This window comes from Pseudophryne corroboree, chromosome 1 (assembly GCF_028390025.1).
Source record: "Pseudophryne corroboree isolate aPseCor3 chromosome 1, aPseCor3.hap2, whole genome shotgun sequence".
Taxonomy (NCBI): Eukaryota; Metazoa; Chordata; class Amphibia; order Anura; family Myobatrachidae; genus Pseudophryne; species Pseudophryne corroboree.
In genome coordinates, this window is record NC_086444.1 from 52885867 (window position 1) to 52903631 (window position 17765).

Here is a 17765-nt window from a genome sequence, read left to right on the forward strand (position 1 = left end):
ACCAGGCAGGGAACGGCCAGTTTCAGCATTTAAAATAAATATATGGAATAATGTATCCCCTACTGTAAAATTAGGGTGGCCAATCCCGGGCCATTTTTTAAATCCCGGGTATTGGGATTGAAAAATGGTCAATCCCGGGATTTCCGGGATTCCTGGGATTGGTTTGTTTACTGTGTAGTCACCTCCCGCTCCACGCTACCCTGTCCCGCATCGCCACGCACACATGATACCTGAGAGGTCAGGTGGGTCACTTCCTTCGGTGTGAGGTCCGTGCGGCGTGTGACGGGTGGTTGGCTACACAGCGTGACCACTGACTTCACGTCATGTTGCGCATGGGGAGCCGGGCGGTGTCTGAGCCTCCTGAGGACGCTCAACGCTGCCGGGCATTAAAAAAAAAACAATTGGCCGCCTGGTCCCGAAATCCCCGGGATTGGAGTTTCCAATCACGGGATTGAATCCCGGACGATTTTTAGCCTAAATCTCGGGATCCCGCCGATCCTGATTCCGGAATTGGCCAGCCTATGTAAAATATAGGAGTACTATTGAATTAACCACTTGGTTCCATCAGAATCTCGCATGATCACATTCCGCAGGATAGTAGAGTAGTAAAATATTGCTTATTGGTGTTTCACTTTATAGGGGGGAAGGGTGTTTATCAATGTGTGGTGAGAGATAAAGTAGAGAGAGATAAAACACTAACCAACCAGCTTGTAACTTTCATTTTACAGGCTGTGATTAAAAAAATGACAGGAGCTACAGTAATTTAGTAATTTAAGTCGTTTTGCCTATTATAGGAAATATTTTACTAAAGGATGTTTTAGGCTGCTAATAGGGTTTATCATAATATGTGAATAATTCAGAGTTTGGGGCATAAGCATCAACGCTTGAAGAGAGATACAGTGGACAGAGATAAAGTACCAACCAATCAGCTCCTGTCATTTTTCAAACACAGCCTGTGAAGTGACAGTTAGGAGCTGGTTGGTTGGTACTTTATCTCCGTCCACTTTATATCTCTCCAAGCGTTGATGCATATGCCCCTATGTAAATAAAATAGCGAAATGAGTATCTCAAAGACAGGATTAGTAGGAACAACAATTTGCACCTTCTCGAGACGTCATTGCATGCTTAGATCTAATGTAATGCCTTTCCATGCCTTTAAGAGGTGATGTATTCTGTTTTCAGACATTTAGAAAATGCATGCCAAGCTCTCTCTATAGCGCCACCTACTGTCTCAGAGGGCTACTGCACAAAATCATAAAACGTAAATAACACAATAACATTTTGTAATAAAGCCTGTCAGAAATAGATAGCGTCTTCTTTTTTATTTTCTTCTCATAAATGTAGTTAAATTACATAGTTAAATGACATTCATATGATCCCCCAATGAAGCCCCTGTAAACAGACCATGTATGTTTTATATGCGCATTGTAAATGAGCAAATATACAACTTTGATTGCTTTACAATTGCCAACAACCCCTTATGTCCAAGGCTTCAAAACTTTTTCTATGAAAATGTTATTGCTAAAAATCGCCCTACCACTTGTTTTCAGTTATAACCAGTGGCGGTTGCAGAGGCGGGGCTGCAGCGCAGTCCAAAATTCAAATAGGGGAGCCGCACCAACTGCCACCAGCTGTCATCCCAAACTGACTCACTGGCGGTAGGTGTGGCTCCCCCATTTGAATTTTTAAATGCGCCGAAGCCCCAGCTCTGGCCATAGGTACATATCATATACCACAGGTTCTCAAACTCAGTCCTCAGGACCCCATACGGTTCATGTTTTGCAGGTCACCTGTAGATTTTTAAAACGTGACAGTTGGTGATACACAGAGCACCTGCTGGGTGACATGGAAAGCGTGAACCGTGTGGGGTCCTGAGGACCTAATTTTGAGAACCACTGTAATATACTGACCATAGGGCTATATCACATACTGAGCACATGGCCATATTGCCATATTGAACATGGGCTGTACTAGAGATGAGCGGGTTTGGTTTCTCTGAATCCGAACCCGCCCGAACTTCATGGTTTTTTTCACGGGTCCGAGCAGACTCGGATCCTCCCGCCTTGCTCGGTTAACCCGAGCGCGCCCGAACGTCATCATGACGCTGTCGGATTCTCGCGAGACTCGGATTCTATATAAGGAGCCGCGCGTCGCCGCCATTTTCACACGTGCATTGAGATTGATAGTGAGAGGACGTGGCTGGCGTCCTCTCCATTTAGATTATAAGAGAGAGAGATTTACTGGAGCTTAGGACTAGGAGGAGTACTGTAGAAGTGTAGAGAGTGCAGAGAGTTTACTAGTGAGTGACCACCAGACAGTGCAGTTTATTTAATATATCCGTTCTCTGCCTGAAAAAAGCGATACACACAGTGACTCAGTCACATACCATATCTGTGTGCACTGCTCAGGCTCAGCCCAGTGTGCTGCATCATCTATATATATTATATATCTGTCTGACTGCTCAGCTCACACAGCTTATAATTGTGGGGGAGACTGGGGAGCACTGCAGTGCCAGTTATAGGTTATAGCAGGAGCCAGGAGTACATAATATTATATAGTGAGTGACCACCAGACAGTGCAGTTTATTTAATATATCCGTTCTCTGCCTGAAAAAAGCGATACACACAGTGACTCAGTCACATACCATATCTGTGTGCACTGCTCAGGCTCAGCCCAGTGTGCTGCATCATCTATATATATTATATATCTGTCTGACTGCTCAGCTCACACAGCTTATAATTGTGGGTGGGGGAGACTGGGGAGCACTGCAGTGCCAGTTATAGGTTATAGCAGGAGCCAGGAGTACATAATATTATATTAAAATTAAACAGTGCACACTTTTGCTGCAGGAGTGCCACTGCCAGTGTGACTGACCAGTGACCTGACCACACTGACCACCAGTATAGTTAGTAGTATACTTATATTGTGATTGCCTGAAAAAGTTAAACACTCGTCGTGTGACTTCACTTGTGTGTTGTTGTTTTTTTTATTCTATAAAAATAAAACTCATTCTGCTGACAGACAGTGTCCAGCAGGTCCGTCATTATATAATATATAATATATACCTGTCCGGCTGCAGTAGTGATATATATATATTTTTTATATCATTTATCATCCAGTCGCAGCAGACACAGTACGGTAGTTCACGGCTGTGGCTACCTCTGTGTCTGCACTCGGCAGTCCGTCCGTCCATAATTGTATACCACCTAACCGTGGTTTTTTTTTCTTCTTTATACATACATACTACTACGACATCTCTTTATCAACCAGTCTATATTAGCAGCAGACACAGTACAGTACGGTAGTTCACGGCTGTGGCTACCTCTGTGTCTGCACTCGGCAGGCAGTCCGTCCATAATTGTATACCACCTAACCGTGGTTTTTTTTTCTTTCTTCTTTATACATACATAGTTACATAGACATCTCTTTATCAACCAGTCTATATTAGCAGCAGACACAGTACAGTACGGTAGTTCACGGCTGTGGCTACCTCTGTGTCTGCACTCGGCAGGCAGTCCGTCCATAATTGTATACCACCTAACCGTGGTTTTTTTTTTCTTTCTTCTTTATACATACATAGTTACATAGACATCTCTTTATCAACCAGTCTATATTAGCAGCAGACACAGTACAGTACGGTAGTTCACGGCTGTGGCTACCTCTGTGTCTGCACTCGGCAGGCAGTCCGTCCATAATTGTATACCACCTAACCGTGGTTTTTTTTTCTTTCTTCTTTATACATACATAGTTACATAGACATCTCTTTATCAACCAGTCTATATTAGCAGCAGACACAGTACAGTACGGTAGTTCACGGCTGTGGCTACCTCTGTGTCTGCACTCGGCAGGCAGTCCGTCCATAATTGTATACCACCTAACCGTGGTTTTTTTTTCTTTCTTCTTTATACATACATAGTTACATAGACATCTCTTTATCAACCAGTCTATATTAGCAGCAGACACAGTACAGTACGGTAGTTCACGGCTGTGGCTACCTCTGTGTCTGCACTCGGCAGGCAGTCCGTCCATAATTGTATACCACCTAACCGTGGTTTTTTTTTCTTTCTTCTTTATACATACATAGTTACATAGACATCTCTTTATCAACCAGTCTATATTAGCAGCAGACACAGTACAGTACGGTAGTTCACGGCTGTGGCTACCTCTGTGTCTGCACTCGGCAGGCAGTCCGTCCATAATTGTATACCACCTAACCGTGGTTTTTTTTTCTTTCTTCTTTATACATACATACTACTACGACATCTCTTTATCAACCAGTCTATATTATTAGCAGCAGACACAGTACAGTACGGTAGTTCACGGCTGTGGCTACCTCTGTGTCTGCACTCGGCAGGCAGTCCGTCCATAATTGTATACCACCTAACCGTGGTTTTTTTTTCTTTCTTCTTTATACATACATAGTTACATAGACATCTCTTTATCAACCAGTCTATATTAGCAGCAGACACAGTACAGTACGGTAGTTCACGGCTGTGGCTACCTCTGTGTCTGCACTCGGCAGGCAGTCCATAATTGTATACTAGTATCCATCTCCATTGTTTACCTGAGGTGCCTTTTAGTTGTGCCTATTAAAATATGGAGAACAAAAATGTTGAGGTTCCAAAATTAGGGAAAGATCAAGATCCACTTCCACCTCGTGCTGAAGCTGCTGCCACTAGTCATGGCCGAGACGATGAAATGCCAGCAACGTCGTCTGCCAAGGCCGATGCCCAATGTCATAGTACAGAGCATGTCAAATCCAAAACACCAAATATCAGAAAAAAAAGGACTCCAAAACCTAAAATAAAATTGTCGGAGGAGAAGCGTAAACTTGCCAATATGTCATTTACGACACGGAGTGGCAAGGAACGGCTGAGGCCCTGGCCTATGTTCATGGCTAGTGGTTCAGCTTCACATGAGGATGGAAGCACTCAGCCTCTCGCTAGAAAAATGAAAAGACTCAAGCTGGCAAAAGCAGCACAGCAAAGAACTGTGCATTCTTCGAAATCCCAAATCCACAAGGAGAGTCCAATTGTGTCGGTTGCGATGCCTGACCTTCCCAACACTGGACGTGAAGAGCATGCGCCTTCCACCATTTGCACGCCCCCTGCAAGTGCTGGAAGGAGCACCCGCAGTCCAGTTCCTGATAGTCAGATTGAAGATGTCAGTGTTGAAGTACACCAGGATGAGGAGGATATGGGTGTTGCTGGCGCTGGGGAGGAAATTGACCAGGAGGATTCTGATGGTGAGGTGGTTTGTTTAAGTCAGGCACCCGGGGAGACACCTGTTGTCCGTGGGAGGAATAGGGCCGTTGACATGCCAGGTGAAAATACCAAAAAAATCAGCTCTTCGGTGTGGAGGTATTTCACCAGAAATGCGGACAACAGGTGTCAAGCCGTGTGTTCCCTTTGTCAAGCTGTAATAAGTAGGGGTAAGGACGTTAACCACCTCGGAACATCCTCCCTTATACGTCACCTGCAGCGCATTCATAATAAGTCAGTGACAAGTTCAAAAACTTTGGGTGACAGCGGAAGCAGTCCACTGACCAGTAAATCCCTTCCTCTTGTAACCAAGCTCACGCAAACCACCCCACCAACTCCCTCAGTGTCAATTTCCTCCTTCCCCAGGAATGCCAATAGTCCTGCAGGCCATGTCACTGGCAATTCTGACGATTCCTCTCCTGCCTGGGATTCCTCCGATGCATCCTTGCGTGTAACGCCTACTGCTGCTGGCGCTGCTGTTGTTGCTGCTGGGAGTCGATGGTCATCCCAGAGGGGAAGTCGTAAGCCCACTTGTACTACTTCCAGTAAGCAATTGACTGTTCAACAGTCCTTTGCGAGGAAGATGAAATATCACAGCAGTCATCCTGCTGCAAAGCGGATAACTGAGGCCTTGACAACTATGTTGGTGTTAGACGTGCGTCCGGTATCCGCCGTTAGTTCACAGGGAACTAGACAATTTATTGAGGCAGTGTGCCCCCGTTACCAAATACCATCTAGGTTCCACTTCTCTAGGCAGGCGATACCGAGAATGTACACGGACGTCAGAAAAAGACTCACCAGTGTCCTAAAAAATGCAGTTGTACCCAATGTCCACTTAACCACGGACATGTGGACAAGTGGAGCAGGGCAGGGTCAGGACTATATGACTGTGACAGCCCACTGGGTAGATGTATGGACTCCCGCCGCAAGAACAGCAGCGGCGGCACCAGTAGCAGCATCTCGCAAACGCCAACTCTTTCCTAGGCAGGCTACGCTTTGTATCACCGCTTTCCAGAATACGCACACAGCTGAAAACCTCTTACGGCAACTGAGGAAGATCATCGCGGAATGGCTTACCCCAATTGGACTCTCCTGTGGATTTGTGGCATCGGACAACGCCAGCAATATTGTGTGTGCATTAAATATGGGCAAATTCCAGCACGTCCCATGTTTTGCACATACCTTGAATTTGGTGGTGCAGAATTTTTTAAAAAACGACAGGGGCATGCAAGAGATGCTGTCGGTGGCCAGAAGAATTGCGGGACACTTTCGGCGTACAGGCACCACGTACAGAAGACTGGAGCACCACCAAAAACTACTGAACCTGCCCTGCCATCATCTGAAGCAAGAAGTGGTAACGAGGTGGAATTCAACCCTCTATATGCTTCAGAGGTTGGAGGAGCAGCAAAAGGCCATTCAAGCCTATACAATTGAGCACGATATAGTAGGTGGAATGCACCTGTCTCAAGCGCAGTGGAGAATGATTTCAACGTTGTGCAAGGTTCTGATGCCCTTTGAACTTGCCACACGTGAAGTCAGTTCAGACACTGCCAGCCTGAGTCAGGTCATTCCCCTCATCAGGCTTTTGCAGAAGAAGCTGGAGACATTGAAGGAGGAGCTAATACGGAGCGATTCCGCTAGGCATGTGGGACTTGTGGATGGAGCCCTTAATTCGCTTAACAAGGATTCACGGGTGGTCAATCTGTTGAAATCAGAGCACTACATTTTGGCCACCGTGCTCGATCCTAGATTTAAAGCCTACCTTGGATCTCTCTTTCCGGCAGACACAAGTCTGCTGGGGTTGAAAGACCTGCTGGTGACAAAATTGTCAAGTCAAGCGGAACGCGACCTGTCAACATCTCCTCCTTCACATTCTCCCGCAACTGGGGGTGCGAGGAAAAGGCTCAGAATTCCGAGCCCACCCGCTGGCGGTGATGCAGGGCAGTCTGGAGCGACTGCTGATGCTGACATCTGGTCCGGACTGAAGGACCTGACAACGATTACGGACATGTCGTCTACTGTCACTGCATATGATTCTCTCAACATTGATAGAATGGTGGAGGATTATATGAGTGACCGCATCCAAGTAGGCACGTCACACAGTCCGTACTTATACTGGCAGGAAAAAGAGGCAATTTGGAGGCCCTTGCACAAACTGGCTTTATTCTACCTAAGTTGCCCTCCCACAAGTGTGTACTCCGAAAGAGTGTTTAGTGCCGCCGCTCACCTTGTCAGCAATCGGCGTACGAGGTTACATCCAGAAAATGTGGAGAAGATGATGTTCATTAAAATGAATTATAATCAATTCCTCCGCGGAGACATTGACCAGCAGCAATTGCCTCCACAAAGTACACAGGGAGCTGAGATGGTGGATTCCAGTGGGGACGAATTGATAATCTGTGAGGAGGGGGATGTACACGGTGATATATCGGAGGGTGATGATGAGGTGGACATCTTGCCTCTGTAGAGCCAGTTTGTGCAAGGAGAGATTAATTGCTTCTTTTTTTGGGGGGGTCCAAACCAACCCGTCATATCAGTCACAGTCGTGTGGCAGACCCTGTCACTGAAATGATGGGTTGGTTAAAGTGTGCATGTCCTGTTTTGTTTATACAACATAAGGGTGGGTGGGAGGGCCCAAGGACAATTCCATCTTGCACCTCTTTTTTCTTTTCTTTTTCTTTGCATCATGTGCTGATTGGGGAGGGTTTTTTGGAAGGGACATCCTGCGTGACACTGCAGTGCCACTCCTAAATGGGCCCGGTGTTTGTGTCGGCCACTAGGGTCGCTAATCTTACTCACACAGTCAGCTACCTCATTGCGCCTCTTTTTTTCTTTGCGTCATGTGCTGTTTGGGGAGGGTTTTTTGGAAGGGACATCCTGCGTGACACTGCAGTGCCACTCCTAGATGGGCCCGGTGTTTGTGTCGGCCACTAGGGTCGCTAATCTTACTCACACAGCTACCTCATTGCGCCTCTTTTTTTCTTTGCGTCATGTGCTGTTTGGGGAGGGTTTTTTGGAAGGGACATCCTGCGTGACACTGCAGTGCCACTCCTAGATGGGCCCGGTGTTTGTGTCGGCCACTAGGGTCGCTAATCTTACTCACACAGCTACCTCATTGCGCCTCTTTTTTTCTTTGCGTCATGTGCTGTTTGGGGAGGGTTTTTTGGAAGGGCCATCCTGCGTGACACTGCAGTGCCACTCCTAGATGGGCCCGGTGTTTGTGTCGGCCACTAGGGTCGCTAATCTTACTCACACAGCTACCTCATTGCGCCTCTTTTTTTCTTTGCGTCATGTGCTGTTTGGGGAGGTTTTTTTGGAAGGGACATCCTGCGTGACACTGCAGTGCCACTCCTAGATGGGCCCGGTGTTTGTGTCGGCCACTAGGGTCGCTTATCTTACTCACACAGCGACCTCGGTGCAAATTTTAGGACTAAAAATAATATTGTGAGGTGTGAGGTATTCAGAATAGACTGAAAATGAGTGTAAATTATGGTTTTTGAGGTTAATAATACTTTGGGATCAAAATGACCCCCAAATTCTATGATTTAAGCTGTTTTTTAGTGTTTTTTGAAAAAAACACCCGAATCCAAAACACACCCGAATCCGACAAAAAAAAATTCGGTGAGGTTTTGCCAAAACGCGTTCGAACCCAAAACACGGCCGCGGAACCGAACCCAAAACCAAAACACAAAACCCGAAAAATTTCAGGCGCTCATCTCTAGGCTGTACTGCATACTGATAAGTTGCCTGTATTATATTCAGGTCATGATGTTGGGATACTGTATTGACTGATGACAGAGCTATCATTTACATAGAACTTTACTACAGTGTATACTGGGCAAGAGTTTCTACTACTGTATGGGATGCAGTTAAAATACCAGCTGTCGGGATCTCGGCGTTCAGGAGACCAATGCCGGAATCCCAACAGCCAGTAAAATACAGACACCCGGAATCCCGACCACCTCCTTGTATACCCACTCGGTTGGTTGGTCCATGCCACCAACCGAGTGCGAATAGAATCCGTGGCGAGTGCAGCAGCCACCGGGCACAGAAACTGACAGGATTCTGGCAGACGGGATGCCAATGTCTCTATACTGACAGCCGCCTGCCGGGATATCATATGTATTCCCTACTGTATATATTGGTCATTGGGCTGTATTAGGCTTGTAAAGTCCTACACTAGTCCTGCTTTCTCAATATTAACACCAACAAAATATTGTGATTTTCAAGAAGAGGTGAAAGCACCTAGGAAACAGTGCGTTGTAAGCCGGCTTCCTCTCTCATGCTGAGTCTACAAGCCCTGGCGCACATTTATTTTTAACTGGAATTGCAGTAATTCAGCTATTATATAGGGATGGCAGAGCTTTCAGGCTTGTCTCCGTACTTGCTTACAAATGCTCTTTATGCTCTTAGCAGCTCTCTTCTCCTAGAAATATATGTTATATAAAGCATAAATATATATAGACCAAAGCTATCTAATAATTAATGGGCTTCTCTGTGTCCTTAAGAGCTACACATAAAAATGGTAACTGGTTTTGCTGCCAGAGTCCGGGACTCGCTAGATACTTTCATCACTCCAGAGTCAACACTTAACAAAGTGCAGCGGTACAGTGACAAGTCTACAGCAAAAGGCTGCAGCTGTGATGTCATGGGGCTTAGGGGTCTGGTTATTAGCGTCCTTTACGTAAGTATGGGTCTTCTCTCTGGACATGTCATTGCAGTGATTCAGCTGTGACAAAAGGCTGTCTTCTATGACACTGCGCATGCGTGGCAGTGTCATTTTCACCAAATCTTCTGTGGAGAATGGAGGTTGTGCGAGAGGGATCACAAGATCCCTCTCCTGTGAGAATGCCTCTATAGCACCTGAAGATGGTGATACTGACGGGGCCAAAGTCTGAGAAGCTACAATTTTTGTAGCACGGTGCATAGGGTCAGATCACAGTCCCCGTTGAGAATAACGGGGACTATGGTCTGCAGTGCTAAACAGACTTATATATCTCGGCAGCAGAATGCCTGGGGGGGGAAGGGGGGCGGAAGAGTGTGATCGAGCGCAACGAAATTCCTTGCGGGATCGCTGCACTCACCACAGGTTTTATTTCCACTCCATGGGTTTTGTGGACACTCATGAGTGGGAATAGTCCCTGCTAAGAGGGGGGCAGGATGTAGCCGTCGGTCACATGACTACATCCCATGATATCTTCTGCACGTGGGTTTATTCCAGAGCCCAGCCTTTGTCCCTGCGAGTGTTTGTTAATAAACCTAGGTGACCAATAATTTATTATTACTGAAAACAGCAGTGATAAAAAATTATATGTTCGTCTAGTACCCGCTAATTGCTAAACATCCGAACATTGTGTATGTGACTCAGTGATGTCACCGGTTTAGGTTTCAGACGTCTCTGTGACCCAACATACAGCCCTATTTAATATGTCTTGCTAGAATTTTCTTTTCTTAGATATTAGAAATTTTTTTGTATTACGACAAAAGATACAACAAGCACACAAACACACACACACATACACACACACACACACACACACACACACACACACACTGGTACACATACACACGCATGTACACAGGCATTTACACACATCATATTGCAGCTCTATCCACCCTAAGTCTTGCCCAGGCTATTCCATAAGAGCGGACGGTATGTGGACGCTTAACCCAGGGTTTAACAAAGTCATTAAAGCATTGATAAGGTCAATGAAGTGGCAAGGGAAGTTGCAGGGACAGGGAAAATGAAACTTGTTCTACTTTTCCTGACCCTGCTGCTCCATCAACTGCTTTGGCAAAAAAGGCAGACAGCACTGCACCAGCGTCCCACCATAGGGGGATCAGTGGTACATCAGGGGAACCACGTGCCTCCTCTCTCTGGTGGAACATGTGACTAGACCCTGGGACCTTGCTTGAGTCTACTGCGCATTCGCGGATGATTTTTGCACGTGCACAAATCTCCGGGACAGTGGCTGCAGCAGAATTTTCCTGGTGATCTGTGCAGCAACACCACTGGACTTTGTCCCTGAGAGGTAAGTATAATAAATGGGTGCAGGTGTGCCCCCCTCTGGACCCAGGGGCTGGTGTGAACTGCACACCATGGGGTAAATGTATGAAGCAGTGATAAGAATGGAGAAGTGAGACAGTGCAGAAGTTGCCTATGGCAACCAATCAGCATTGACGTAACATTTATAATTTGCATACTATAAAATTATACAGAGCAGCTGATTGGTTGCCATGGGCAACTTCTCCACTGGCTCACTGCTTCATACATTTACCCAAATGACTGAAGAAAATAAATAGCAATATATTTTGACAGATTTCTCAATTCAAAAATGTTTTATTTACCTAAGTAATAATGCATTTTTGTCTTCTGCTATGGCGATTCACCATACTTACCTACTCTCCCGGAAGCTGCGGGAGGCTCCCGTTTTTTGGGGTAGCCCCCCGCACCCCGGGAAGAGTGGGCAGGTCTCCCGCATCCTGCTCGCACCCTAGTGATGCGAGCAGGATGGAGAGATAACCTCCCGAATTCGCGGGTCCGTCGGGTGGAGAAGGGGTTAAAATGACGCAAATCCGGCATTTTAGCCCCGCCCCCTTCCCGCGGACCCGCGAATCGCAGCATTTCCCAATGCGGGGGCGGGGCTCAGTGATGTCACAGGAGAAATACAATGTAGGTAAGTATGCGATTCACAGATGGCAGTAACAAAAGAAGGACTGCAGCGTGTGGCGGCACGATCCTTGCTAAATATGTGAGACCTGGGAAGCCTTGATAGAGGTGGAAAAGTCTTTTTTTCTAGAGGCATCTGTCCCTTTAATAAATACAGCCTAAAACTTCCTTCCTCTAGAACACAGTTTCCCAAACTCCGCCATTACAGTCCAGGTTATCGGTGCTTGAGCACAGGTGGCTTAATAGGTGCCTCAGTCAATTTGATTTAGCCATCTAACCTCAAGCATGGATATCCTTAAAACCTGGACTGCAGTCGTGAAGTTTGGAAAACTCTGCTCTAGAACAAGGTATACTGAAGGTATTTAAAAAGCTGCACAGATTGTATTGTATCTAAGGGGGTCATTCCGACCTGATTGCACGCTAGCTATTTTTTGCAGCGCTGCAATCAGGTCAAAACGCGGCAAAACTGCGCATGCGTATGCACCGCAATGCGCAGGCGCGTCGTACGGGTGCAAAGCGGATCGGTGCAGGGTGATGGATTTAACGAAGAATCCATTCCCACAGCCGATCGCAAGAAGATTGATAGGAAGAAGGCGTTTGTGGGTGTCAACTGACTGTTTTCAGGGAGTGGTTGGGAAAACGCAGGTGTGTCCAAGCGTTTGCAGGGCGGGTGTCTGACGTCAATTCCGGGACCGGACAGGCTGAAGTGATCGCAGCGGCTGAGTAAGTTCAGACCTACTCAGAAACTGCACAAAAATTTTTTGTAACGCTCAGCTGCACAAGCGTTCGCACACTTGCAAAGCGAAAATACACTCCCCTATAGGCGGCGACTATCTGATCGCAGCACTGCAAAAAAATAGCTAGCGAGTGATCAACTCGGAATGACCCCATAAGTTCGTCCCTCACAGAGGCATAGTAACATCAGGGGGAAAACTCCTGTCCAAATCCCCCCTTCCGTACAGCCTAGCACAGTGCCAGAGTTTTTGCTTTCATTCACTGCGCGGTGCCATCTATCCAAAAAGCATTACACGGGTGGGGTACAGCACCCCCTGCACACATTACAGACACGCCTATGGCCCCCCTTCAGTTGATAGATCAGGTAAGCCTACTAGGTCGGGTGTAGATCATTGGGTCGACCAGAATTAGGTCAACAGTCAATAAGTGAACCCCATATGGTCGACATGCAATAAGTCAACGGGGTCAAAAGGTCAACAGAGCCAAAAGGTTAACACAAAATTGATCGACACAAGGTTTTTTTTGTTTTTTTTGTGTGTGTAATTTTCTACAGTATGTGAAACCACATGTGACCCCAATTAGTGTACTGCGTGTACAGATTACTATTCCCAATCGTAGTCTATGATGAAATGATAAAAATGTTGGAAAGAAATATTCCGCTGCTACAGATATAGGAGGTTATTCAGATGTGGTTGGAGTTGCTTTGTGTGTCACAGAGTACCGATTATCTGCACTTTGCGTATGCGCAGGACCCGGTGCATCTGTGCGTGCATAAACGGGTCCTGTGATGTAGACATCAGGATGGCAGGAGACTATCGGTCAGGGGGAGGTGATGGCCTCCGTTTCCAAAAATGGAGGGGTGGTGCCAGCGTTTAAGGGAAGGGAAGAGGCCATGGATCTCCGTCGTTGGACGGAGATTTCCTGGCCTCTGTGACTGGCGGCTTTCGTGTCCCCATGGGTTCTGCAAGCCGCCTGATGGTGTGTGGTTGATCCAATACTGCATTATGGGACGCAGGTGGGGTCACTATCGCAGCAGGAGGCGTCTGCTTGTAATAGACGCCTCCTGCTGCATCACTCTATAGCGCTATCAATGCTGCTTCCAAGGAAGTCATAGCAACTCCATCCACATCTGAATTATCAGCATCAAGAGTCACGCCTGTGTCGCATGTATTCCTGCAATGGGACCCCCCTATTTCCTATACATGTGGGAGCATGTTTGATTAGGAGTGGTTGGCCAAAGTGGACAAACCTAAGATCACAACAACAACAAAAAAACGTTGGGAATAAAAAAACAAAAACAAAAAAAACAAGGAACTTTATATCTTGGACAAACCATGCTGCAATGCAAGAGTAGCAAATATATATATATTTTTTTCATGCAGGGTAAATACTGTCTGCTTTTGCATGTAGCCCACACATGATGGATAGCTGTATTTATTACACTGCAATTTAGATTTGAGTTTGGACACACCCCTCTCAAATCTAAAGGGCCTATTTATAAAAAAAATATTTGCGGACTGTCCCCCAAAACACACGTTTTCGAAGAGTACCCACAAAAAATGGAGCAGCCCCAATAGTTTTATATGGGAGCTGATAGGCTGATAGGCTCCGGACTGGGAAGCATTCTCCAGATGCTCTTAGCTGCTGTTGCCCATGAACACAGACCACCAAAATCATTGCAAAGGCTGGATTAAGGGTAGTGGGGGCCCTAGAGCAACGAACTTGTGGGGGACCCTACAAATAAAATTGTCAAAATGGTGTGCTGGTGCCGTTAGTTCCCCCTAGATCATATTGAGGAGTCTATATGTACTAAGCAGTGGAGAGAGATAAAGTGGAGAAACATAAAAGGGTCTATTTACTAAGCGTTGGACGGAGATAAAGTCGCTGGCGATAAAGTACCAGCCAATCAGCTCCTAACTGTCATTTTTCAAACCCAGCCTGTGACATGGCAGGTAGGAGCTGTTTGGCTGGTACTTTATCTCCGTCCAGTTTATCTCCGTCCAAGTCTTAGTAAATAGACCCCAAAGTATTAGACAATCAGCCCCTAACTGCCATGTTACAGGCTGTGTTTGAAAAATGTCAACCAGCAGCTGATTGGCTGGTACTTTATCTCCATCCTCTTTATCTCCAAGTCTTAGTACATAGACCTCTAAATGCCACAGTACCAACCCACGCTAGGGATGTAGCAATGTGTGGGGCCGCTGGGCGACCGCCCTAGTTGCCCTCATGTTAATTCAGCAGTGGCTACTGCACATCGGGTGTGCGCATACGCAGGAGTGCTGTCTGCAGCGTCCCAATAGACAAGCGGAGTGATTGCATTAGCCATCACTTCCCGTCTTACACATCACAGGGATGTGCTCCTTTTTCAGCCTCTGTCCCTGCATGTGTATTGTAATAAATCCGGCCAGTATATAATTCCTTATTGCCGCAAATAGCGGCGATAAGAAATTATCATTTCTGGGTCTAAAACCCTGATAAATATGCTCCTAAATATTTTTGCATATTTTAGATCTGCCCATCCTCCCCACGCAGTGCAAAATGGTTGTATCATAATTCTACTTGCTCTTACTTTCTTTGTTTCCAACACAAAATCAGCCCCTACGACACATAGATGACTTCATTAAAACAATAAGAAAATATAACAATGGGACCTTTATAAAACCTAATCTAAAATAATTGCTATAAAAAACTGTATAAATCTGGGTCTAGTATAAACACTATTACGCACCAGGTGCAAGTCATAACATCACCCCCCCCCCCCCCCATCACCCCCAGAAACATGTCCCCAAATGAAACAGCCTGGTATTATAAGAACAGTCACTTACAGGATTTCAAGATACTGGAGAACTCGGGAGCTGCGCAGTAACATCAAGTGTAAATATGAAAAGAAACAAAAATATAATTAAAACTTGTATTATTGTGTAAAAATATTACATTTGAAATTTTGTACAGCTTAATTTTATATATATATATATATATATATATATATATATATATATATATATGTATATAGGCACTCACTTTTTCCAGCACACAGAAAAAGAAAAAACCAGCACTCACATTTTGATCTAAAAAGAGGATCTCATTATTCTCACACATCCATAGGAGTCCATATGTCAGCTGTAGCTCTCTTTTTCCATCAAAACATGAGTGCTGTTTTTTTCTTTTTCTGTGTGCTGGAAAAAGTGGGTGCTTATATTTAACCCCTTCTTAACCCTGCACCACCAACTTAATTTTCATTACTGTGTGCTGTGTTTTTTTTTAAATAAATAAATAAATATATATATATATATATATATACCAGCTCCCACCTCCACAGACTATTGAACATCAAGAAAAAAAATTGTCACACGTGAAACAAAACAACCTTCTTTTTCTGAAGTCCGTATCAGCGTGCTGTCAGGGGCAACTCACTAATACCAGTAGAGAAAATCCCACTATGATTCTTATTCTAAAAACCTCTTCAAGGGCCACTTGCAAAACGCATCTGCCCTGTGACCACGGCATATTGGCTGTTGTTTGCACACACTATATAGAATGTGGTCATTGGGACCTTGGTCTGTGCGGAAACCTCTCTGGTTGATCACCATTAGGACCCTCATTGTACAGTAAATATGATTCTGATGATATATTTTTGTCTTTAGTAAATATATTTAATTGAAATGTTAACAAGATGTGATACAGACAAACAATATGTCACCGGATAAGAGTGTCCGAGAGTTGGGCAGGCAGGAACAGATTGGCCCAATCACATGGAAACTAAATTATAGTACTAAAACAAGCATAGTATATCTTTATATTTTAATGGTCAAATTATACAGAAACAAGATACAGTGGCAAAGAAAACGTTGCAAACATTTCCAAGCGACACTTTGCTACAGAGGACATTCAGCTAAATGCTCCACTACTAAATGCTTGGCTGGTGGAACTTGCATCAGTGCAGCACAACTTGCCAACACTCCCTGATTGTCAGGGAGACTCCCTGAAGTAGTAGTAATCTCCCTGACTCCCTGAAGAGTCTAGAAATCTCCCTTATTGCACCTTACCCCCATTATCTAGCTGTTATATATCAGAGAAATCTAGAATAAATACAATCAGATGGGATCATCAGTGACATTTCCCTGCATTGGTTATAACTTATAAGGCACAACGATACCTACGGCTACATGCATTTTTAAATAAGGTTTCTCACGGCCACTTATATGGAACCACATGTAAAACACAATACACGAGCAAGCTCTGAAATGTATCAGTGTCGTTTCATCAACAAGTAGATCTTACTAACTGCTTTGGGGCTCATTTACATTTGTATGTAAGTCATTTTTATGGGCCGACTCTAAGATGTAGCAGTACATGCCCGCACTGATATGTGTTACTTTCACTATCTCCCTGAAATGTTTTTTTTAAAGTAGGTAAGTACGCAGTACAGTCCTCGGATTGTCATTTTTACTGAGTTTAATTATGACTTTTTTTTTGCCATTTGATATACAACAATAAATGTTAATTTATAAAGCACAAATATTTTGGAACAGTTGACATCTATGCAAAAGGAATCCTTCATTAATCCCAACGTTGGTAGCATCTCTTGAGGTAATGCATGGTATTATCTTCTATGTATGCATGCACAGAGCTGATGGAGTGGGTGATCAGGTGATATATAAGCTTACAGGGAACAGTTATAGGGCAGAGCGTGGGTAGGGATACTGCACCGTGCTCGCTATCAAATATATATGGAAAGTCGTTAGTGACTACGCTGTTTCCAGGAAGAGCTAGTTACTAGATGGTAAGTACTATTAATAAATCACTATACTAGCCGTATGCTCCATTGTGGTGCAAATGCTCTCAGGAACGGAAAGGTCTTTTTATTACATCTGTTAAAAAAATTGTGAAAGCTTAATCCTTTCATGGCTAAATGTAAAGTGTCTGCATCAGCTTTCTACACATGGTGCGTGTACAGAAAACATTCTAGTGCTGCGCAAATGCTTTCCGGGGTCCCGGCCACTCAACTAAAAGGGTCCTGTACACTGATTATGTCACTTTAAGGTGCTTGCATAATAAGATTATGAAGTCATTAAAACGTAATTCATTCTAATTATATT

The 17765-nt window shown here is 45.0% G+C and overlaps 1 protein-coding gene across 2 annotated transcripts in view; it reads right to left on the minus strand.

The window, feature by feature from the left end:
- ONECUT2 (one cut homeobox 2) overlaps positions 1 to 17765 on the minus strand; it is an 82054-nt gene that overhangs the window by 12309 nt on the left and 51980 nt on the right. The window contains exon 2 of one of the 2 annotated variants that reach the window (XM_063959662.1): positions 15492 to 15521. The exons of the other annotated variant lie outside the window; for it this stretch is intronic. Coding sequence (XP_063815732.1) covers positions 15492 to 15521 — 30 coding nt within the window. The remainder of the gene's footprint in view (positions 1 to 15491; positions 15522 to 17765) is intronic. 2 annotated transcript variants of the gene reach the window in all.